This window comes from Pollicipes pollicipes, unplaced genomic scaffold (assembly GCF_011947565.3).
Source record: "Pollicipes pollicipes isolate AB1234 unplaced genomic scaffold, Ppol_2.1 Scaffold_6052;HRSCAF=7182_pilon_pilon_pilon, whole genome shotgun sequence".
NCBI classification, from domain to species: Eukaryota; Metazoa; Arthropoda; class Thecostraca; order Pollicipedomorpha; family Pollicipedidae; genus Pollicipes; species Pollicipes pollicipes.
Genome location: NW_023596805.1, coordinates 6813554 through 6837017, shown reverse-complemented (window position 1 = coordinate 6837017; position 23464 = coordinate 6813554). Strand labels below are relative to the sequence as shown.

Genomic DNA, 23464 nt, shown 5'->3' with positions numbered 1-23464 from the left:
AGGCTTTTAAGATGTTTTTCCAACTGCGCTGGCTTCTGACTGTTGCCACCAGACCTTGCTTCGGCATGTGCGGCGCAGGACAATTCGCGTCCTCCGGCGACACGGTCGGGGTAGTCCATCGGCCCCTGTGCCGCCGCGGCAAACTGACCCTTCTGCGCTGCCCGACCCGCCGGGGACTTCTCGCCAGCCGACGCTGTGCCGCCCGCAGATCCTGTGCTGGGGCGTGCGCAACATGAGGTCGTTCGAGCTGCGCTCCGTGCGCAACCCGGCCATCGAGTTCGAGTGCGCCGGCAAGGTGGTGACGTCAGAGGTCATGGGCGACGTCAAGCAGCATCCCAACTTCGCCGACCCGTTCCTCTTCATGGAGATCGTGAGTGGGGGCTGCCGCCCAAAGGGGGGGGGGGAGATCAGATTTTCGCACGCAGTCGGTCGGCCGCGCTTGTGGTGGAGGCTCGCGGGTGCGACGATGGATGGACCGCGAAAACTGAACTGGTGACGGGATGTCCGGGACCGAATGTATGTCATAATTATACCTACGTGCTTTTACGTGGTATCTGTATACGTGGTATTATAAATACTAACGTGCTTATTGCGTAGGTATTTATGACGAGGTATTTCGTCGTGCTTGTACGAGTATTTTTTCGGTAGGTACGCTGAGCGATGCTCTGATTTGTGATAACGGAAAGCGCGCCCGACCGAACGAGGTTCGTCTCAAACCTGTGAAGTCGTCTGCTCGTGCCGCTGATGCGGCTGCCGCTGCCGTAGATGCTGCCGAAGGAGCCGCTGTACATGCCGCCGCTGAACATCAAGGTGCGGGACCACCGCAGCTTCGGCTCGCGGCCCGTGGTGGGCACGCACGTGATCCGCTCCCTGCACGAGTACAGCATCGAGCCGCTGATGAACGTCAAGTGAGTGGCCGCCTCCCTCCACCCCCTCCCGGTGAATGCCGTGGGCGGCCGGCGCGGAGTGTGGGTAGTGGGAGCGGGCGAGCCGCTGATGAACGTCAAGTGAGCGGACCGGCTCGCCGCCTCCACCGTACCCCGAGGAACGCCGCGAGCGGCCGGCGGGGAGTGTGGGGGATGGGAGTTGGCGCGCGGCGTGAGGTGTGGGATGAGGGCGATTACCAAGTGTGGGTGCTAGTATGGAATGTGGCGATTACCAAGTGTGGGTGCTGGTATGGAATGTAAGTGTCGATGCGGAGTGCCAAGGCCGGTGTGCAGCGTAAGTGCTGCCGTAAGCTGTCAGCTGTTTTGCGGACTGGCGAGCTCTGTTGGGGAGCATGAGGACTGGCGCAGGGCGTGGGCATCGACTTGGAATGTGAATCCTAGCGTGAGACATGGCCACGGATGTGCTGTATGAGTACCGGGGACGCCGGGAGGGCTCCGTGCGTCAGTTATGCCGCTCTGGACGCGAGCGCCGGGTTAGCCGCAGTCGCCGGTACGTGGTGTGCAGTATGTCAATGTTCGGCCACTTGGGTGGCAGGAATTTCGGATTTTTATGCCATTTTACCCCCGGTTTGGGGTTCACTGTCTGTCGCCCCGCTCCTGGCTCACAATCGACCAATCAGCACCGATCCGGCCGGCGGCCAACCGAGCATCTAAGTGCCTCAGGCTTGACGGACGCAGGTCAAATGTCAGGTTTCGGGGTCAACAGGCAGCGAGTTGCGTCCGTAGGCCTCTGGAGAGCCAGGATTCTGGCAGCATTAATGTATATTCGCATCCTGCACACCCTACTGGACGTATTTTGAAAGGCAGGAGCGCTGTGGCGGCCGGCGGCAGATGTGACCCCGGTTGCCGGCGGCCGATGTGACCCGGTCGCCGGCGGCCGATGTAACCTGGTCGATGTGACCCGGTCGACGGCGGCCGATGTGACCCGGTCGATGTGACCCGGTCGCCCGCGTCCGATGTGACCTGGTCGCTGGCGGCCGATGTGACCTGGTCGCTGGCGGCCGGTGTGACCCGGTCGATGTGACCCGGTCGCCCGCGTCCGATGTGACCCGGTCGCCCGCGTCCGATGTGACCTGGTCGCTGGCGGCCGATGTGACCTGGTCGCTGGCGGTCGATGTGACCCGGCTGCTGTCGGCTGATGTGACCCGGTCGCCGGCGGCCGATGTGACCCGGTCGATGGCGGTCGATGTGACCTGGTCGATGTGACCCGGCTGCTGTCGGCTGATGTGACCTGGTCGATGTGACCCGGCTGCTGTCGGCTGATGTGACCCGGTCGCCGGCGGCTGATGTGACCCGGTCGCCGGTGGCCGCAGGTCGAAGCCAGTCCGCCGCCAGTCGACCGTGCACCGGCAGTCGACGATGACGAGGCAGTCGACCGTCATCGACATAGATCCAGCCATCCCGGAGGGCAGCCCGGCCGGCGGCGGCGGCGACGAGCAGGTACTGTGTCCGTGCAGGGCGTGTGGCCCGCTGCCCGCCTGACGACCGCCTCCCAACGCCCGCCTCCCGGTGACCGCCCCATGGAGACCGCCTCCCGAAGACCGCCTCCCGACGTCCGCCTCCCAACGCCCGCTTCCCGATGTCCGCTTCCCGGTGACCGCCTCATGAAGACCGCCTCCCGAAGACTGCCTCCCCGTGACCCCCTCCCGGCGACCGCCTCATGAAGACCGCCTCCCGACGCCCGCCTCCCAACGTTCGACTCGGCCTAAAGACGCCCGGTGAATCAACCGCCGCCGTCTGCTGTGACTAATTCCGCTGTTTCCCGTCGTTTCTCTCCCGTCCGTGTTAGTTTGCAGGCGGGAAATGCCTGCTGTTCACCGCCTGTGTTAGTGCTTGTGTGATGCCCGCGTGTGTGCGTGTGCGTGCGGTCACTCTCCAGCCGCCCAGGCTAGCGCGCTGGCACTGCGTGCTCGCTGCTTGCTGTCGCTAGCGTGCTGCCAGCCAGCGCTGTGTTTTGGCCCGCGTGAGCTCCGCCTCAGATGTGCGTCATTTTGCTGTAAACGCCCTGCTGACGGACCGTGGTACCGTGGCATACTGGGTAGGTATGAACCTGAATGTGCCGGTTGAGACTGTGTCACAGTAGGCGTGGCACGCAGGTGGTCTGGGCGGAAGCTCGCTCTCACACAGTCGCGTCAGTGTTCATACTGTTCTGGAGCGCGCGTCCGGCACCGGGGCGGCTTCGATCGCCGCTCGGCGTGCTGAAGCCGCAGGTCACACTTCTGTGCGTCTTCTCCTGCCCGTAACTGCCCAGTAACGCCCGGCCTGCACTCTCCCTGCTGGAGAGTGCTCATTGCTGCGAGCCTGTTTCCTGACTTGAGGGAGCGTTCGTTGCTGCGATCCTTGTCTCTCCAGACTGGTCAGTGTGTCGAGTGTTGTGATCCTTGTCGGCCGCTCTCCTCCGTCTCCTTTTGAAAGAGCCCGTGCAGATATCGTGGCCCGCCGCGAGGTAAGTGTGGCGAGGGCGCTCTCAGTGCAGATCAGGACGAGTCTGGCGGGTCTGGAACTGGCCACAGCTGCTGCCGATGGTGGGGCCGCTTCGGCCGGCGGTTCAGCGTCATCTAAGTTGTGATGCCGAGCCTGCATGGTTCGTAACGGGTGGCCACAGAGTCCCACCCCGTAACGGGCCGACTGTGGCCCGGCTGTGGCTGACTGTGGCGGGCCGACTGTGACCATTATCGACCCTTTTCCTCTCCGCCGCCCCACACACCTCGACGCAGCACTCGTGGCTTGGCTATGGGCAGGATCATACCGATATTTTCCGGTGTTCATAGTTGTGTCCCTACGCTCACGGTTCTTTTCCCGCTACATGCCTGGATAGGCGGCCGAACATGGCCCCGTTCGCGTCGCGATGGCCCGTTTTCCGCCGCGCACCCTGACGGTCGATTGTACCCCAGCTGGTTGCCGTGGACGCGGCGCCGGCGCTGGCGGCGCCGGCTAGCGCCGGCCGGCGAGGCCGCTTCGGCCGCTCCAACAACTTCGAGTACCAGCAGCTGTCGGACCTGGAGTCGCAGATCGCGGTGGCCGGCGCGCCGGCGGCGCCGCCGCGCCGGCCGCCGATGGCGCGCGCGATGACGCTTGGCGCCGCCGAGGAGGCGCCCATGACGGCCGTCTCGATCCATGGCAACTTTAGCGGCAGGGAGGGCTTCGAGCACGCGCAGGTGCTGAAGAAGGCCGCCGTGCGCGAGCCCAGCCTGGCCGTGCAGGAGCGCACCGAGTTCGTGCACGCGCTGGAGCAGCACGACCCGGAGGTAATGCCCCGGAGCCGCTGGTTCCGCTACTCTCCGGCAGGTGTCTCCCCGGACTCCTGTTCCAGACTCCTGTTTCGGACTCCTGCCTGTCGCTCTCCTTGTTGAGGTGGTTCTGACGATGCTTTGGTTCTGGTGGCATTGCGGAGACCTGCATGACTCCAAACGAGGGTGAGGGTGGCTCGGTGACGCGGACTGCATCCATTACCGACATCTGTCGGTGAGCGTCGAAACTGAGGCTTCGGCCGCGGCCGACAGGCACGGAGCTTTCGCCACGCTTTGTGAATAGCGGCGTCGCAGTAGAGAGGTGGTGGCGGTCGTAGCTACCAAGCCAAGGCATGGTGGCGTGAATGCTCCCTCCACAAGACACGCGCGTGTCTTGGCTAACACGAGGGCTGGGGCTGGCTTGGTTTTGGTTCCAATTCGATGTTTTTTTTCGTATTTCTTTTTTTTCGCTCATTCGTATTTCGGCGGCAGTCGGCGGATGGGAGCCTGGTTCGGACGTCGGCGCCCTCAGCTGGGATGCGCATCGCGCCAGGCAGGCTTGGAAACGTCCTCCAGAGGCTCCAATGAAGGCCGCACCTTTTTCGAGCGATATTCTGGCAGAGGGCTTGTCCATGACGAATTGCGTGCGTCGTGAACTGACTTGAATTGAATTTTCGCCGAGAGCCATGTGCCCGAGGCATGCGTTGACCGATATATGTTTGTGATGCCCCCGTGCCTGTGCTGTCTGATGCCGTGCCCGGTGTGTTGCGCGAGTAGACTGTCTCTGACGTTGCACTGGACGTGGCGCTATGGTGGACGTGGCGCTGTGGTGGACGCGGCGCCAGACTCTGGTAACGTGTCATTTCGTTGAAAAATGTCCTGTTGTTGCTGGATGTGTGTGAATTGCATACCCCCATGCGTGTGCCATGTTGGAGGCATGCTGCCTCCATGCAAGTGGCTACTGAAGTGGTATGTGACCAGGAGTTCTCCTGCCTGTTCTGCGGTTGTGAAGTGTCTTAACGCTGTGCGGCGAGTGTTCGACTTCGTCCGCAACATCACTGTGGCTCTAGACCAGACGGCAGACTGCGCCGCCGAACTCAGCTCCCACCGGGTCTTGAACCCACGCCCTGTCACTCACGAGCCGAGTTGGCGTAGGGCTGGCGCACGTACCGTCTGCTGTCGCACGCCTTCCGTGGCGGCATGGACGGGCCGGGCGTCTTCAGCAGCACGGAGGCGCTGGTCGACGACGACCCGGTCGACCCGGACGAGGTGACGGTCGAGCGCGAGCGCCGCGCCGGGCTCGACCCGTGTTATGTGCAGCTGCTGGCGGGGACACGGAATGTAGACAACACATGCTCATATGTCAGCTCGGTCAGCTGTGTTATGTACGGCTACTGCCGCGGGACACTCGTTGTAACCGGCGCATAGTTCTGGGAGTGCATCTGTCTCTGTTTTATGTGTGGCTACTACCGCTGGCCGTTTCTGGCGTCTGCTGCGCGTGATGTCTGGATGTCGCGAGGGACACACACTGTGGTGAAGCAACAGTTGTCTATGGGGCCGCGCCTTTTTGTCGTGCTGCTCACGCGGCTGGCAAGTCGCTTGCCTTTGTTCGTATGCCAGCTCTCGAACGTCGACACGCTTTGGGACACTACATACCGCCGCATCGGGCAACGGTGTACCGTTGTCTGATCGCTGTACCACATGATTCGCACGTCTTCCCTGTGGTGGAGCCCAGCAGACAGCCGAGAGACAGATCAGCCTCTTTAGAGACATGTGTCTGTGGTTGGAACTCTTTCTGTGCTGGAACTCAGTGGGGAAAAAGGCCGCGTGGTCCGTGTACTCCGCTGTTATGTTAAGGTTAAGGTAATTGATTGCCAAAGCATGTAGGTGATCATATAAGTAAACTTACGCTTTTTTGAAACCTAATGTATGCTTAGATATACACATATGTCCCATTGTTTATGGTTATGCTTTTTAGCTACAAAATATAGATTTCGGGCTGGTCTTTTAAACTTCTGGTCTCTGCACTTGGCATTCAGTCACCTTTTGTCTGTCGCAAGACAGACAAAGACAGTCACCTTTAGTCGCGAGAGTTTGCGGTCTCTCGCGCCGAATGCAGTAAACAACCGAACCGAAAAACACGACCGGTGGTGAGCCTCGAACCCGCCACCTTCGGGACACAACTCACGCATCGCTGCTCGGCTATCCTCCGTCGCTCGCCGTGCTCTGTTTGTACCGCTTACGCTGCGACACGCGCCCGTCACGTGACATGCATCAGTCATGCGCTTACGTCTAACGGCGGTCGGCCGCTGTTGTCAACGTTGGCTCGTCTGTACGTGCTTCGTTCTTCCACGCGTCCGATTACAGGGTGTGTATGTCTGCTTCGCAACGTGGAAACGTCTTCTGTCGTCACAAGCGCGGACAGCGGTTTAGATTTGGAGCGCTGTGATTGCTACCGGGACTTAACATGCCGCTTATAGAATGCTTTTCGATGCTGTGTTCGTGTAAGCCAGGGATGCGCTGCACTGGATACGGGACATTGTCGCGGCAGGGGGCATGTGCCTGCTTTGTCAAGGATACCTGTGATGCAGCTGGGATACTGGACAATTGCTCCGTTGGCGATGCTGAGACTGCGGTGTGGCCGCCTTGTGTTCCGCCAGTGCAGGGCTCCCTGGTCCGTCGGGGACCGTAAGCTCCCCGAGCACGAGCTGTTGATTCCGGGGGCGCGTCTCCTGTCCCGCCTCGTCACCGGCGGGGGCCAGCCTTACCGCCGAGAGCAGCTGCACAGTCGGGCCGCGTGCAACGAAGGTGATGGTGGAAACGGGTCGTGCCCAGCTGGCGCTTGCACGCCGCGGTGCAAGCGCCAGCTGGGCACGATCCGGTGCGCCTTGCGATCGTCCAGTCCCGTGTCTGGCTGTTCGGAGCGTGCTGAGCGCGTAGACGCTGGAGTGTCGCCGTTGAGGTGTCGTTCTGCGAGGATGTGGCGCGCGTTCTGAACGCGGCGGCGCCGTGGTGAGAGCGCTGGCTGTGCTGTTGCCGGGAGAACGTCGGGTGTCGGCGACCCGGTGGCCCGCGCTGGGACACTGCCGACCGCTGGCGTGCGAGACAGGCGGGGCTTGGTTGATGTGCTGATTGTCGTCGCCGGGTATCAGACCGAACTATGACGTCACCTGCAGACGGTGACGTCACACGACTCACCTGCAGGCGGTGACGTCACGGCTCCGATCGGAAACAATGGCCACTGCTGCTTACTGTGTCAGCTGTGACAGTTGTGGGGAGTTTTTGAACGCTGCCGCTGGGATACAGCACTGGCGCAGGCTTACACGTGGACCTTGTGACTGGTCTGCATGGATCGGTGTGGACAGCGCCCTCACTTGGGCTGCCACAGGCGCCGTTTCCGGTTGCCGTCTCGTTGCGCACACGGCTGGACTTTCAGCGGTGCCGCGCGCCGCAAAGGGAGCTTCGGTGTGTTTTCTTCCGCTCCTCGGCTGCATGACGGGAGATGTGCGATGTCCAGGATGTGTATGGCCAGGCTTGAGAACACGCGTGCTGGGAATGTTGAGATGCAGGATGTCATAACGCCTGTTACCGTCGGACATGCTCAGACCTGTAGCTCTCAGACCAGCAGCTCTCAGATCAGCAGAGCTCAGACGTGCAGGCCTCAGACGTGCCGCGCAGGGCAGCAGGGACGGTCCCACCCTTGCGGGGCAGGGACCGTCCCTTCCCCAGGGCAGGGCCGTCCCTCGGGCCGCAGCGGCTCGTGCGCAGATACAGCCTAGCTGCACGGGCAACACATACCGGGCTCCAGGGCGCTGGGTTACAGCAGGAGTTGTGCCTACATTGACACGGAGCATCGTGCGTGCGTGTTACGCACCGTAGCGCCGCTTTCTAACCACTAACATCAGCTGTATGCGGCCGAGCTTGAACATCCTGCACGAGGCCGCCGTGCCAGCTGCCCCGCGCTGCACGCGCCATGACTGCCCCCCCTCCCTCTGCTCGCCCCCCCCCCCCCGCTCGGCCCCCGACGCTGGCGCCCGTATCAGGTCGCGGTGGTCACATCGGTGCTGTTCAGAAACTGACGGACGTTGTCAGCAGGTTAGCTTTCGCGGGTCGCTGAGCGGGTCTGCCTGGAGCCTTTATGAGCGACACCAATGTTGCCGCCGGTCTGCTCTAGGGTGACAAATTTGACGCTGTCATTTATTCTATTTATTTGTGATTGAAATCCTACGATTTACTGTGGTCTACCATAACAAAGCACCACGTTTCCCGGCGCGTGAATAAGTCGCGATCAAAAAGGAAAAAACCCAGTATGTCAAATGTCTGAAAAGTAGCCTCTTGCCGTGGCCAGTCAACTTGTCAGTCACCGCGGGTCAGTTTCTGAACAGCGGCGCTGTTTCCGCCGCTGGCCGCGCGGCGGCGCTGGGGTCCAGCCGGCAGTTGCCGCTTGCACTAACCGCACGCCCGCCGCCGCTGCTGACGTAGTCCGATGGGCGACTGCCGCGGCCGGAGCACGCCTCTGACCCGGGGTCAGAGGGCGGGTCAGAGGTCACCTCCGAGACGCGGCGACGCCCCGGCGACGAGTGGCGAGAGAAGGTGGGTGCGGCGGGGGCGCGTCCAGGCGACGGCGGCAGGGGACGCCCGGCCTATGCGCGGCCGGGCTCCAGTGGCGAGCCGAAGACGCCGCCTGGCCGCGCCCCTGCCGAACAGTGTTCTAACGCCTTGATGTTTCTCAGTTACAAACATCACTTCCGACACTAGGAAATCGCTGAAGTGTGCTGGAAAGCAGCAGACGCATTGTAACAAAACTTAGCAAAAGTGCCTTTTTGCACGTGGCCACAGGACTGTAAGATATTCACTTTTCTTTATTTTGAACTCCGACTTCCTCCAATTAATTTTTTTAAATTTAGGTCTCGTCTTCTTCTTCACACCGTGAATAACGCCCAAACCATAGAAGGTTCACAATATTTTCGAAGTTCCTAAGCTGTTTGCGTGCGTGTGTCACGCGGCCTCTAACCGGCGGGCGGGTGTCAAGGCGGAGGACCGCGACAAGAACCTGGACTGGTGGAGCAAGTACTACGCGTCGGCCGGCGAGCTCAGGAAGTGCGGCGACTACCTCAAGCGAGGGTGAGCCGACCCACCGGTAGCTTCTCTCCAGCCCGACACCCCAGTCGGTGGGCCGGGGGGAGGCTACGCTCTTGGTCCGCGCGGAGGCTACGCTCCGGTGGTGTGCGGCGCGTGGCGACGGAAAGCCCCGTCAACTCTCCCGTGAGGATGGCTGACGTGACGCTGTGGAAATGACGATGCCGGTTCGATCTGGGACCTTCAGCCTGTGACCCCGCATGCACGCGGACATTTAGGTGAAATGTGGAGTTCTTCAGCGCAGAGGAGCTGCCCAGCACCGTCGGTGTGTGCGACTGTTTTTGCAGAACCATGCCACAGCGAGGTGTACGCGGTGCAGTCTCCGTGTTCCGATGCCGTCTTCTCTACGAGTTGAGAAGTTGAACATCTGCCCGCTGGAACCCGCTAGGTGTTCACCGTCTTCTGCGGCAGGTACGAGAAGCTGGAGATCTACCCGGTGGAGCTGGAGCGGGTGGCGTGCTTCGACCACTTCAAGGACATCCTGAACACGCTGGACATCCACCGCGGCAAGTCGTGTGAAGACGAGGAGTCGGCCACCGTCGGCGAGTTCAAGGGCACCATGCGGGTCAGTGGGGTCGCGCGGAAGCGCCAGTGGGGTCGCGCGGAAGCGCCAGTGGGGTCATGCGGGAGGGTCAGTGGGGTCACGCGGAAGCGTCAGTGGGGTCACGCGGGAGGGTCAGTGGGGCTACGCGGGGGGGGGGGGGGTCGACGGGGGCAACTGTACTACTGATGCATTGTGTGTTTGCGTTGTGATATGACTATCATGATTGTGTTGTGGCCCCTGACCTCTTCCCACTTGTGCAGTTGTGACCCCTTGACCTGTTGGCAGGTTTACACTGACCTCTGACCCCTGACCTGTACACTGTTATCTGATCTATACACTGACCTTGTACCTGTGCACTGACATTTGCCCTTTCCGCAGGTGTGCCTTGAGCCCTGACCTGTGCGCTTATCTCAGACCTCTGCAAGTGTGTACTGACCTGACCTATACACAGATGTATGCTGACCTCTGACCTATACACTGACCTCTGACATGTGCACCGACCCCTGCCCTATCCGCAGGTCTACGCTTCGCTCTGAACTTACCTCTGACCATTCCCGCAGAAGAACACTGCCCTTTGACATGACCTCTGACCTGACCTTTGACTCGGCAGGTGTACACGCTGCCGGACGATCCGAGCCTGCCGCTGCCTCCCCGACAGATCCGTGGCATCCCGCCGTCAGCATCTGAGGAGGTCATCGTCCGCGTATACTTCATCAGGTGCCGTAGAGCTTCAGGCCCGCAGCGGAAAGGTTGTGGGTTCGAACCTCGCCACCCGCTGTGTTTGTGTTGGCGCGTTCGATGGGATGCATGTAAGCTTCTCGGGTGAATATATTTTCTCGTGTTTCCCTCTGCCCCTTTTTGTAGTTTCCTTTCTTTGGCTGGTTTTTGGCGGTTGACCCTCGCGCTGACCCGTGTTGGCGTCAGCTTCGTGTCATGTGCTTGTTGAGGCGTCGCGGTTTGCCGCACGCTGATCGCATTGCGCGGCGCGCGTGCGTGCGTCCGCGTGTCTCATCTCATCCGACGGTGGCGCCCCTGGCGGCAGATGCTGGGACCTGTCGCCGCAGGATTCCAACGGAATGTCGGACCCGTACCTGCGCGTGCAGCTGGGAAAGCAGAAGCAGGACACCAGGGACCAGTACCGGCCCAACACGCTCAACCCCATCTTCGGCAGGTGCGAGAGCCACCGGGTCTCATAAACGCGATGCGATTTTATTTCGGGCCGGCGTCATGGCCACCGCACAGCTCGTCGTGCTCGTCCGCCAGTCGGATTGGTGCTTACTGATTTACGAACACTTACGAATTTACTACGAAATTATTACTGCGAATTTACTTACGAATTTACTACGAACACCGTTACCTGTCGGTGTCGGCCCAACTTGTCCACTGTTGTCATCGGAGCTCGCGGACGAGGTCCGCCGGTGGTGAATACGCGAGATCTGTGGGTCGACGTCGCCCCGTGTCGTCTGACACTGCCCGGTATTGTCTGACACCGTCCTGTGTTGACGGACACTATTGGCCTTGGTTGACTGTTGACTGGGTTGACACTGACCGTGTGGGTTGACACCATTGACATTGGTTTGATGTAGGCTGTGTCATTGGACTGCGTCCTGTACTGGCTGACACTGTTGACACTTTTTGGCTGTGGGCTGTGTTGCCTGACATCATCCTGTGCCAGTTGACACCATTGACTTTGGTTGGCTACGGGCTGCCTTGTGCGACACCGTTGACCGTGGTTGGCCGCTCCTGTGTTGTCTGACGTCATCCCTTGCCGGCTGGCACCGTTGGCTGACACCGTTGGCTGACACCCTCGCCGCCCCTTCGGGACCTGACCCGCGCCTGCCGCCCGCCCCTTCAGCTTCATGGAGTTCACCTGCATGCTGCCCAAGGAGAAGGACCTCACCGTGTCTGTCATGGACTACGACCTGGTCTCGAAGGACGACCTGATCGGCGAGACCAAGGTCGACCTGGAGAACCGCTACATGACCAAGTACCGCGCCACGTGCGGCATACCGCGCGAGTACCACCTGTGAGTACGGAGGTACCCGGTGTACAGACAAAGGTCCGGCTCGCGCGACCTGGGCTGATGGCTGGGGGACTTCATTTCGGTCGTTGTGATTCCCCGTTTGGGTGTTCTTGGCAAGTGCGCTGTCTTCTCTGTGTGATGTCTTCTTGTGAATTCTGCTGAGGTCGCATCCATGTCGATGTTGTTATTTAGTGTGTGCGCATTCTCGGATCAACATGATGTCGTCAGTGATATAACTCGAGCAGAGAACTTGTTCCCAGTTAAAATACAGAGGCATTGTTTCACTGGCACTTGAAACAACGCAGTTGTTACTAATCCTGTGAGATAATCTAGCTATCAAATATGATCTGTTGGGTGCACCTGGGAGTAAGAACCCGTGCCCGTATTTTCCACCCATGTGCCCGTCTTCCCCTGTCAAGGCAAGCCCCGTAGCGGTGATGACCTCGACCCCACGTGACCTGACCTGACCCCGCAGGTCGGGCCCGAACCAGTGGCGCGACGCCCAGACGCCGCGCGAGATTCTGGAAAACGTCTGCGAGACCAACAACCGCTCGCAGCCGCTCTGGCTCTCCAAGACGGAGGTGGTCATCGGCAACAAACACTACCGGCTCAGCGAGCTGGAAGGTCAGTGAAAGATCAATAAGGTCAGCTGGAAGGTCAGTCGAGGAACAACATTTTCATGGTTTTGGGGTGTGGAAAGAAGCTGTCGGGGCAGGATCGCCTGGCTTGGTGGGGTTGTCGCTGTCGTGAGGCGCGTGGAGATTTGGTTGGTCAGTGAGAACGGACCAAGTTCAGGATTTGCGCATCCAGAGACCGAAGCGTTAAATGTGGGTCGTCACACGGGGTTTGGCCGTTGCCCGGAGATAGTCTTTTCCAACGGCCGGAGCTCCAAGCCTTCCTGAACTTGTCCTCGGCCGCCTATATCAGGTATCAGGCCGCAGGCGCGCCCACTGCTACATTCATTCATGTTCACATCGACTTTAAGTTGTGAACATTACGGTTATTACTGATTATTTTTATTCACCATCACATCATTATCACTATCATTTCACTTTTGTTTCTGTATCAATATCATTTCATTTTCGTTCATTCATACCTGCATTCACTGTGCCGTTCTTGATGTGTGCTGACCTTCTAATGTTCTTGACCTAATATTCTTCTGACCTTTTAATGTTCTTGACGTGTGCCGTATTTTTCTAATGTTCTTGACGTGTGCGGCGACGCGGCAGACCGGTCGGCGGAGCGGCCGCCGACGCTGGGCCCGGACGACGAGAGGCTGGCGCTGCTGGTGCTGCACACGTTCGAGCTGGTGCCCGAGCACGTGGAGACGCGCCGTCTGTTCAACCCGGCCATGCCCGACCTCGAGCAGGGGAAGGTGGGCAGACGCGGGTGGGGGCCGGGGGGTGGGGTGAGCCGGTGGGAGGGGAGGTGCGAGCCAGGACGAGGGGGCTGGGGAGGTACTGGCCGGGACAGGGGAGATACGAAACTGGGACTGGAGAGATACGGATTTTGACTGGAACTCGCCGGGGATTTCGGCTGACTCCCGCTACTGGCTGCGATAGAACATGCAGTATTCAGCGACTGGTGCTTTGTTTCGTCAGGTGCCGGCGCTGTGGAGAGAGCGTTGAAGTCGTAACGTGATACTGTGCAAATGAAGCCGTTGCATACTGACTAAGCCGTCTAAGTGGTGTTGGCCGTATTACACCCGTTGCCTTTGGTCGTCACTGGGCCCTGCGGTGGAGTCGGTGCCCCGCTTGGACGTGCCTCCCGATGGCTGATGTCAGCGCGTCATCGGCCGCACCGGCGTCCGCTTGACGAGTCGGTGCTGACTCGCGCCGTGTTCCAGCTGGAGATGCTGGTGGACATCTTCCCGAAGTTGGCGGGTCCGCCAGGTCCTCCGTTCGACATCACGCCCCGCGAACCCAGCAAGTAAGCACTGCTCGAGCCCTGCGGCACCGGGGAAGACCGGCGCTGCGCTGTTGCTGCTTCTGTGCGGGTCCACGTCCGGCACACCTGTCCTAAACTGGCTGGAGGCGCGTTAGAGGGCGTGACCTTGAATCTTGTCTGGCTTTCTGACTAGCCTGGCTCGGCTGTCCGCGCAGATATGGTGATGACACATTCTGACACATAGTGATGGCATATGCGTGGTTATCTACCTTTTATAGATGATCACGTTCACTACCAATGTCCTGCTGCTTGTCCGTGAGACCGATGTCCCCTTATCTCCTTATCCCCTTATCCCCTGATCCCCTGTTACCCGTGGAAGATTCCCGCTGCCGTCGCGTTCGCCTGCAGTAATCACCTCGACATAACTCGCCGTCCCATCTCAGTCCTGCCGCCACGCATTTTCATCAGCTGGCGGGAGCGCCGGGCGGTAGGTGGTCGTTATGGAGTCGGCCATACATCACGTTTTAATGAGACTCATTCTGCGCCGCTCTGTCGGCGCTCGTAAGCCTCTCCCTGAAAGGAGAGCTGTCCCGCTTCCCGCAGTGGCTCTGAAGCCTGCGTCACTGGACAGGCTCCGCTCTGTGCGGTCTTGCGAGCTCAGGTCTGCTTGGTTTGCGTGGATGGCTTCTGGCTCTGAGGACGTGTTAGTCGTGAATTTGAGAACGTGCAGAGAATGTGGGAATGCCAAGGACGTGCTAAACATTAACGCGAGAACGTGCTAAGGACGTGAGGACGTTCTTAGAACGTGAGCACGTGCTAAGAACGTGAGAATGTGCGGCTAATGTGTTGAGAACATACTAAGAACGTGAATTTTATTAGAGCGTGCTGAGCAGAACAAGCCCTCGTGCACTGCGATGCCCCCTTATTGCAGCGCTGACATAGTGCATCGCGCGCAGTACCAGATCTCATCGTCGGATCGCGAGAACGCAGCTGTACCAAACCAGTGTCGTGGTTTGCGGCGCCGTTTACTGCACGATCGGTCATCTCTGCGCGGCGGACCAGCCGCTGTGTCGATGCGTGCCCGCGCCCTGCCGGGTCACTGACCCCCACGTCCTGCCGGGTCACTGACACCGCGTCCAGCCGGTCACTGACACCGCGTCCAGCCGGGTCACTGACCCCACGTCCTGCCGGGTCACTTATTCCGCGCCCTGCCGGGTCACTTATCCCGCCTCCAGGCGGGTCATTGACCCCAAGTCCTGCCGGGTCACTGACCCCATGTCCTGCCGGGTCACTGACCTCGCGTCATTCCGGGTCGCTGACCCCGCGACCCGCCGGGTCATTGACCCCGCGCCCCACCGGGTCACTGACCCCGTGTCCCGCCGGGTCACTGACCCCGCGTGACGTCGCCAGGTACGTGCTGCGGGTGGCGCTCTACAACGTGATGGACGTGGTGATGCAGGAGTACTCGGTCGTCTCAGGCAGCAACATGTCGGACGTGTACGTCAAGTGCTGGATCCAGGGCGACAAGAACGTGCAGAAGTCGGACGTCCACTACCGGTGGGTGGCGGGGACCGGCCGCGCTGCCTGCTATCGGCCAGAAGCGGCGGGCGGGCACCGATCGCCTGTATTTGTGTCCCATTCGCAGGAGACTGCTTGGCGAAATGTCGCTGGATTATGGGGAAGTTCTAGTTAACTGGGGTTCACTAGCAAGGCTGCCAAAATGCTGCCAACCCAAGTAGTGGATAATATCGCTGAATGCGAAGGCAACCTGCACATATCAAAAATGCGCGTTGTAGGTTATAGCTGATGAAGTTAATAGTTTTATTATAGCTTATAGTCTAAAGGGTCGTGACGGAAGTATTGGTAGAATAATTACTCACGATCTTTTTACGGTCTGTGCATTTGTGCTTCATTCTGTCGTGCTGACCTGTTAGCAGGCTGCGGGGCTGTCGTCTGGGGCTAGTAGTTATGTCGTATCCATTGTGCCGTTGACCAGGTCTTGGTCTCAGCAGTAACTACGCGATGATATGAACGCCTAAAGCCTGTGAGCAGTGTTCACCGAACCAGTTTTAGTGAACCCTTGTGGTGTGGAAATTAAGTAAGATTGGGGCACACTTTCGAATTGTGCTCGCGCCCCCGTACGAGGGTGGCTATAGTCGCGTTTGCTATGTGACCGTTCAGACAAAGCGGCTGAGAGTCTCCCGTCTCTATTTTTTTAATATTTTTTTATTATAATTGATTAATTAGTTAGAGTTTTAGCTAGTAGTGGGCGCGACTTTACTTTGTGACTTACTTTGACTTACATACCTCTCGCCATCGGGGTAGGTACACGTGAGACATTGGTGCTGGCGGTGTGGTCTAAGCGGAGGGTTTGTTCGTTCGGACTTTGCGCCGTGTGAGTTGTCTGCTGTAAGGCGACGCACGTTCGCGACCCGACATTCAATGCACTTTTGTAAAATAGCTGGCGATTCACCGTGATTTTAGTGATGTCCGTGTTTGATGGATTTAGAAGCGCACGCATGGACATTACAAGCGTATGTATTGATGTTTTGATTATGTATGTATGTATTTATATATGTATTTACGTATGTATCGATGTTTTGATGTGATGTACTCATGCCTTCTCTAAAGATGTAATTCCTCAGTTATGTGTGCTCAAACACCATGTTTCCGTTCTTGCTTGCCCACTCGTTTCTTCCCTTGCCGGGAGTTCCTAGAGTGCCTGCGGCGATCTTGGTCGGTATATTTGGGCGCGGTCTTGACCATCCGCGTCTGCAGCTGCATGGACGGGGAGGCCATGTTCAACTGGCGCTTCGTCTTCAACCTGGACTACTTGGAGGCCGAGAGAATGATCGTCATCAAGTCCAAGGTCAGTCGCGGGCACACGTAAGGCCAGTTTAGGCCACGCTTTTTCAAGGTCAATATAGGTCACGCTATTTCAAGGTCAGCCAAGGTCACAATATATCGGGGTCAGTCGAGGCCAGCCTGTGGCGCTACCGCGATGTCTAAAATCGGTCTGCTCGAGACTGGCAGGGTCATCACTCTTCGTCATGAACGCCAGCAGGTCGAGCGAGAACCCACAACAGTAACGGCAGGTGCGGCGTGCTGCGGTCATCAGCGCCACAAAGGAGCGAGGGAGGAGCGAGGTCCGGGAGGGCCATCAGGTCCGCGCCCCGATATCGGGCCAAAACACGGGTCATGTAACTCGTCGGGCCATCCGAGGCCTCTGGGTGACCGCCCTGGACACATCGCGTCCAGGCCACTCGCTCACATCGATCGGGCGTGCGATGATGGTGCCGACGATTCCGGCACGGTCTTTGAAGAATCCTCTGGACGTTCTCTCGCTGTGGCGGTACAGGTGGCCGCCACGCCTAATGTACGGATGGCGGTGTGCGTGATGGCGGCGTGCCGTGCTCCCCAGGAGCACTTTTGGAGCCTGGACGAGCGTGAGGACCACCGGCCGCCCAAGCTGATGTTCCAGATCTGGGACAACGACCTCATCAGCAAGGACGACTACATCGGTGCGTGTGCTCGCCGCCGCCGGCCCGACGTCGGCGCCATGCTCTTTCCCCGCTGACGGCGTGGTGGCGGCGTTCACGCCCTGGCTCTGCGGGTGTGACGTCTGCGCTTGTCAGCGTATCGTACTTGTCTGGTGTTTGTTGGTTTGTGCGGGTGAATCTGTCTGTCAGGTGAGACGAAACTGCTCATGACGTCTGTGTGTCTATGTCAGGTGAGCTGGGGCCGCTCTTGACCTCTGTATATCTGTCAGGTGAGCTGGAGCCGCTCCCCACGTCCGTGTGTCTGTCTGTCAGGTGAGCCAGAGCTGCTCCTGACCTCTATATACCTGTCTGTCAGGTGAGCTGGAGCTGCTCTTGACCTCTGTATACCTGTCTGTCAGGTGAGCCGGAGCTGCTCCTGACCTCTGTATACCTGTCCGTCAGGTGAGCTGGAGCTGCTCCTGACCTCTGTATATCCGTCTGTCAGGTGAGCTGGAGCTGGACCTGAACCGCCTGGTCTGCCCGGCCCGCACGGCCGCGGACTGCACCCTGAAACAGATCGAGGCCGTCGCCGAGGCCGACGACGCCGCCAACAACAACGCCATGCAGGCCCTCACCGACAGCCTGCGACGGCGCAAGAAGGACGAGTGAGTGACGGGCGCGCGGCGGGTGCGCCGGACGGTTGTGGCCTCCGGTGGCCCGCGGGGTGCGCTGGTACGAACCCCTGGTGTGGGGTGGCAGGCGGTGGACGGTGACGTTGTACGGAGGCTGGGAGTGGGACTCCGGGGTGGATGTTGTCGCATTCGCCGGTGGCTAAAAGAGCAGCAACTGCGCGGTATTCAGTGATCGACAGTCAAACTACTTGCATTTTTGCGTTATGATCATTTTATCATCACATCACATTTTATCATTCTCAACGCTTGCGCGCCTCGGTATGGTGTATCAGGTCCAGTTCAACTGAGATGCTTCTACGGGGCTTTTAGGAAAGGTGGCAGTGGCCGTGCCGTTCGAGTGCATTACTCTTGCGCCATTGCTCAGCTGTCGTCTTCGTACATGCACTTCAGACCTGGCGATGTGAGGTGAACCACGCGCACGTTAACTGCAACACACAGCGTCTGCTGTCCTCGGTCCCTGCTGCAGTGACTGGGCGCAGCGGGACTGATCGCCGCGCGTGAGGGCCCCGCGGCTGTGCGTATGCGTCTGTCCTGTGCCTGTGCGTCCCCCCCCCCCTCGGCGAGCGTGGGGCCCACTGACGACCTGTGACCCGGCGACAGGACCTGCCAGGTGCCGATGGACATTTGGAGCAAGAAGCGCATCATGGGCTTTTGGCCGACGGTCGGCGAGGTGGAGGACAAGCGGGTCTGCACGGTGAGAGTCCGCCGCCGCCGCCGGTCCTCTTCCGTCCGCATGATAGACGGGCTAGCGTTAAGGGTGGGGGTCAGAGAAGATGAAACTGACGGTGTGTGGGTTCGCAGGCGTTCGACGTCGCGTACTGGTGGACCGGGTGGGAGGGGTGATAGGCGCACGGCTCGTGTGCTGTGCTCTAGCGAAGTTGACCCGTGCTGACCCCGACTGACCGTGGGGTAAACTGAGGACGGAGTCGACCTGTGCTGACCCTGATTGACTATGGGGTAAACTGGGGACGGAGTTGACCTGTGCTGATCCTGATTGACCGTGGGGTAAGCTGGAGACGGATTTGACCTGTGCTGACCCGGACTGACCGTGGGGTAAACAGGAAACGGAGTTAACGTTTGATGATCCTGATTGACCGTGGGGTAAACTGGAGACGGCGTTAACGTTTCATGACCCTGATTGACCGTGGGGTAAACTGGGGACGGAGTAAACGTTTGATGGTCCTGATCGGCCGTGGGGTAAACTGGAAACGGAGCGGACCATTGGTGACCTCGACCGACCGCGTGGTAAGCAGGAGACAAAGGTGACCTGTGCTGACCCAGACTGACCGTGGGGTAAACTGGAGACGGAGTTAACGTTTGTTGACCCTGATTGACCGCAGGGCAAACTCGAGATGGAGATAGAGGTGCTGGCGGCAGAGGACGCCGAGCAGAGGCCGGCGGCAGTGGCCAGAGAGGAGCCCAACATGAACCCGAAGCTGGAGCCGCCCAAGTGAGTCGTCTCCTCAGGTCACCGCGAAGGCGATCTCGGAATAAGGAATACATGATCGGTAGTCCCCGGGCTGGTAAAGAGTCCTCAGTGGGTGGGGGGGGGGGGGGGGGGGGGGGGGGGGAAGGGATCGAACTCGGAAAGAGCTCTGGGGCATGAGAAGCGAATTAGTTGAAGGCCCGGCCTCCGCGGGTGGCATCCGGTCAGATAATGTATTTTTTAGTGAACAGCGGTGTATCCAAAGATGTGTCCAGGAGGGGGATTTTATACCCGGAGACAATATTAGCTGTATAAGGGCTCCGACCTCAAAGGTCGACAACAAACCTCGCGGTCCGAGTCCCTGGATGAACAAGCGACTCCGGTGTGGCCTGTGGAGAGAAGAGTAAAAAGACAAACCGAGGTAGGGCTCACATAAACCCCATTCGACAACACCAGCGTCTCGTAAAGCTGTGAACCGTGGTAGTTGTATTTCCGCGGATTTTGCAAAGAAGTTAGTGCCTGCCTTCCGGTTCACTCACGCGAAGTGGGGTGGCCTCAAGCCGCCTCATCCGCGCGACTCGCCCCTGACTGAGGCAGCGCGCTGCCGGTGACGGCGACCGCGCCGAAGGTCAAATGACGTCATGTCAAGGACGGTACCGTTCCGAGCACCGCGGTAGGTCAAGCTTTCGCTGCTGCATAACTCATTGACTTGCAAATGTCATGGTCAGATGGCGGCGTTGGTGTTCACGTGATGCGAGCGCCGCGTAGCGCTGAGACTGATCCCAGAAATCTTTCCGAGCAAAAGGTTGGGACTCAAGGTTAAGCGAGTACGGCAGTAGTTTTTCCTGACGCAAACCGCTTCGGTGCAGGTGTCGTGCGAGAATTTCTTCTGAGGCTCGACTGACAGCAGTGCTGTCACTAACGTGTTTCACCGGTGTCACGTTTGTCACATCAGAGCATTTGCAATGGAAGGCTTGACGGTGGAGATTAAGTCACGCAATGACAGTGGTGTAAGGGTTTCGTCGTTGCCAGCACGCGTCGTGTTTGGACATCGGTGTTCATCCTCCGTGTTTCCTAACGACGTTAACTAACATCTATGAAGGCTTGTACGACCCCACGCCGCCGCTTTTCTCCGGTCCTGGCGGTCTTTCACTGATGTCATTTGACGCTGCTCCACGTCATAGGTAGTACTTCGGCTCCATTTGTCTTCCACTGATACCGCTCAACGCCGCTCCACGCTAGGCCGCCGCGTGCCGCCCCCGTGACGTCACTTGACGCTGTCGCGCCGTGTGCTGCAGCCGGCCGGCCACGTCCTTCCTGTGGTTCACCTCGCCCTGGAAGTCGTTCAAGTACATCGTCTGGAAGCGCTACAAGTGGTACCTGATCACGCTGCTGGTGGTGCTCCTGCTGGCGCTCTTCCTCATCCTCTTCCTCTACAACGTCCCGGTGAGCAGCGCGTGGCGGTGAAGCCACGGGAGAGTGGAGGAGCGAGAGGTGTCTGTTTGTCTGTCTGTCTGTCTGTCTGTCTGTCTGTCTGTTTATGTGTGCCTGTGCCTGCCTGCCTGGCCTGTCTGCCTGTCTGCCTGTCTGCCTGCCTGCCTGTCTGCCTGCCTGTCTGTCTGTATGTGTGTGTGTGTGTGTGTGTGTGTCTGTCTGTCTGTCTGTCTGTCTGTCTGTCTGTCTGTCTGTCTGTCTGTCTGTCTGTCTGTCTGTCTGTTGCATGGTCACCTGCACCTCTCAAAAGCCTGCCGAGTGCCGAGCCTTTCTCAGCCCCATCCCCGTCGCGTCCTTGACCCCGACCGCGGCGTGACCTTCAGGAGGCCACTGTGGACCAGCTGGCGCGGAAGATGATCTGAGGCCGGCTTCAGTCCCTCCTGATCCTGATCCCGTCGTCGGTGACCTGACCTGACCTCACCTCACCTCGGTCGGCGGTCAGGGGTCACGGCTGCCTGATCTCACCCGACCTCGGCCATCTTGAGGTGTGACCTGAACAGTGCTGACCCGGACGGGTCAGCCTGACCTGACCTGGCATGACCGCTCCGCCGGCACGCGGGTATTGGTGGGGTGGGACCTGAGCTTGCCTGTCACCCGCCGCCAAAATCCACACTTAAAGCAAATGTTCGTCACCTACGATGTCCGTAAACATGTTGCGTATAATTTGTTTTAGGTCCCTGTGTATGCTGCGCGGCCCGGCTATTTTCATGTTTTCCCCGTTTTTTTAACCCCCATTTTTTAGGGCCACAGTGTAAGTGTGATCTCGTTAATCGCTGGTGTCTCATCTCACCCTCTGAGCCCACAGTTCCCCGCCTCCCTCAATTGCTGTTCAGTGCGGGTTTCACGGGTCCTTGTTCACGTCGCCACCGTGGTTTTCGTCTCCAGGAGGCCACCATTGACAAGCTGTTCGGAGTCCGGGGATAGAGCGGTCGGCGCGTGACGTCACGCCCGGATGACGTCATCTCCGCCGGCGGCACGTGACGTCACAGCCGGATGGCGCACACCCGTCACACCCGATCGAGGAGATCAGCCAGTGCTGCCTGCCGCACGCGGTAGCCCGACTCCGACCCAGTCAAAACCCATCGCACCGTGACCTGCGTCGACCTTGACCTGGCCTTTCTCGGCGACGACACGTGTGTCAGTTGTGACCTGGTCCCGTGGGCCTCCGCCTGGCCTGTGTCGTGCCTGACTGACCTGTGTGAACCTTGACCCGATCCGTGTCACCGTTGGCCCTCTCGTGTGCCCCGACGCCGTCGAGGTCAGGAGGTGCGACGGCCTGTCCGCCGGCGGCGCTGGGGCACGCGGGAGGGCCGGGGGAGCCCTGCTCTCCCACGATGGCCACTCCAGCGAGTTAGGGGCGCCGCACGGGTCAACGGCGACGCCCTTCACGACCCTCTCCGTCCCCGGCGATGAACGCCCCGTCGAGCCCGACGGCGGGCGTCGCTGACCGCGGCGCAAAGGTCAGACCCGGCGGTGACCCGCGGCCACGGCGGTCACGGCGGCTGGCGCGGCCGACCTCGCGCGCCGCCTGGCGAGGATTGGCGGGATGGCGCGACGGGGAATGGCGCCGTCGCGGCGGTGAGATCAGCGCCGTTGTGGACGCCGTTGTTGGGGACGGCGCAGACGCGGCGTCTCCGACTGTGTCTTCCGGCCTGGCTCGTGCCGTTTACTGGTGGCTAGCCTCGCACCGCGCTGAACTCCGTCAGCTGTTGATTTTCGGGTAGAAGAGCTTCCGTCGTATTACGCACTGCTGTTGTTCTGTTTAATTCGCGCGTCATCAGAACAGGGTTGTCTTCGCCGCGGGCGGTTTGTTCTGAGTGCGCCACGTCTGTCGCCGTCGCGTTGGCGACGTCAATGTAGTGTCCGTGTGGCGTGTGTCTTCTGTGCCGCTATTGCCCGGGTTTCCGCTTCTTCACTGGTGGCATTGTGATTCTTGCTTGGCTGCTGCCACGCTGCGAGTCGGCTGACCCGACACTGCACTCGCCAGTCTGTGGCTTCGAATCTGTCTCCTAATCCACCCCGAATGCACCTTTGTCAGAGTGAGCGGGTTTTCGTCTTTCCTGGCTGGGCTTTGGCGTGTCCCGACATGAGATCGCGCTCCACAGCCCGCACCAGGCACTCTCCGCATGGCTTTTGGGGTCTTGGGTAGATACGAGGCATGCGATTGGCTGTAATCCGCATGCCCGCGTTGCTATTGTCGCGATCTGTCGTCTTCGGTGACGTCATAGCGCCGCAGGGTGAAACCAGATTTTGACTGGCCCTGCGCCCTTTTCTGGAACTGTGATTGGTAGGCGCGTGAGAGGAATGACGTCATAAGATTGCTCCGGCGAGTGATTGGTCAGGACGTGAGAGGAATGACGTCATAAGATTGCTCCGGCGACTGCTTGTCCGCGATGTTGAACCTTGTGGGCCTGTCCTCTCTGGGGCGACCTAGGTATTTGTAGTGTACCGCTTTATTTATATTCCGCCTTGGAATCTTCGTTGCGTCTTCCATTTAATGCGAGCGCGGATGGGACTCGAATCGCCGCCATTGGCAATAACTCGTGCCTGTTGTGTTTGTGGATGTATCTACCCGAGTTGAATAATACCTGCAGCAATATCGA

General features: G+C 59.5%; 1 protein-coding gene across 3 annotated transcripts in view; it reads left to right on the top strand.

The window, feature by feature from the left end:
* Window positions 1-23464, top strand: part of LOC119104778 (myoferlin) — a 24261-nt gene extending 797 nt beyond the window's left edge. Inside the window, exons 2-20 of one of the 3 annotated variants that reach the window (XM_037228499.1) lie at window positions 209-370; window positions 766-908; window positions 2261-2387; window positions 9210-9301; window positions 9728-9881; window positions 10471-10577; window positions 10903-11031; window positions 11716-11886; window positions 12359-12507; window positions 13113-13258; window positions 13730-13812; window positions 15181-15327; window positions 16549-16639; window positions 17192-17291; window positions 17755-17914; window positions 18542-18635; window positions 19282-19391; window positions 20666-20813; window positions 21747-23464. In XM_037228499.1, the coding sequence (XP_037084394.1) occupies window positions 233-370; window positions 766-908; window positions 2261-2387; window positions 9210-9301; window positions 9728-9881; window positions 10471-10577; window positions 10903-11031; window positions 11716-11886; window positions 12359-12507; window positions 13113-13258; window positions 13730-13812; window positions 15181-15327; window positions 16549-16639; window positions 17192-17291; window positions 17755-17914; window positions 18542-18635; window positions 19282-19391; window positions 20666-20813; window positions 21747-21785 (2328 nt within the window). In that variant the 5' untranslated portion in view covers window positions 209-232 and the 3' untranslated portion in view covers window positions 21786-23464. Of the gene's footprint in view, window positions 1-208; window positions 371-765; window positions 909-995; window positions 1008-2260; window positions 2388-4027; window positions 4196-9209; window positions 9302-9727; window positions 9882-10470; window positions 10578-10902; window positions 11032-11715; window positions 11887-12358; window positions 12508-13112; window positions 13259-13729; window positions 13813-15180; window positions 15328-16548; window positions 16640-17191; window positions 17292-17754; window positions 17915-18541; window positions 18636-19281; window positions 19392-20665; window positions 20814-21746 lie in introns of those variants that run through there. The other 2 variants (XM_037228501.1, XM_037228500.1) reach the window with 2 other exon arrangements.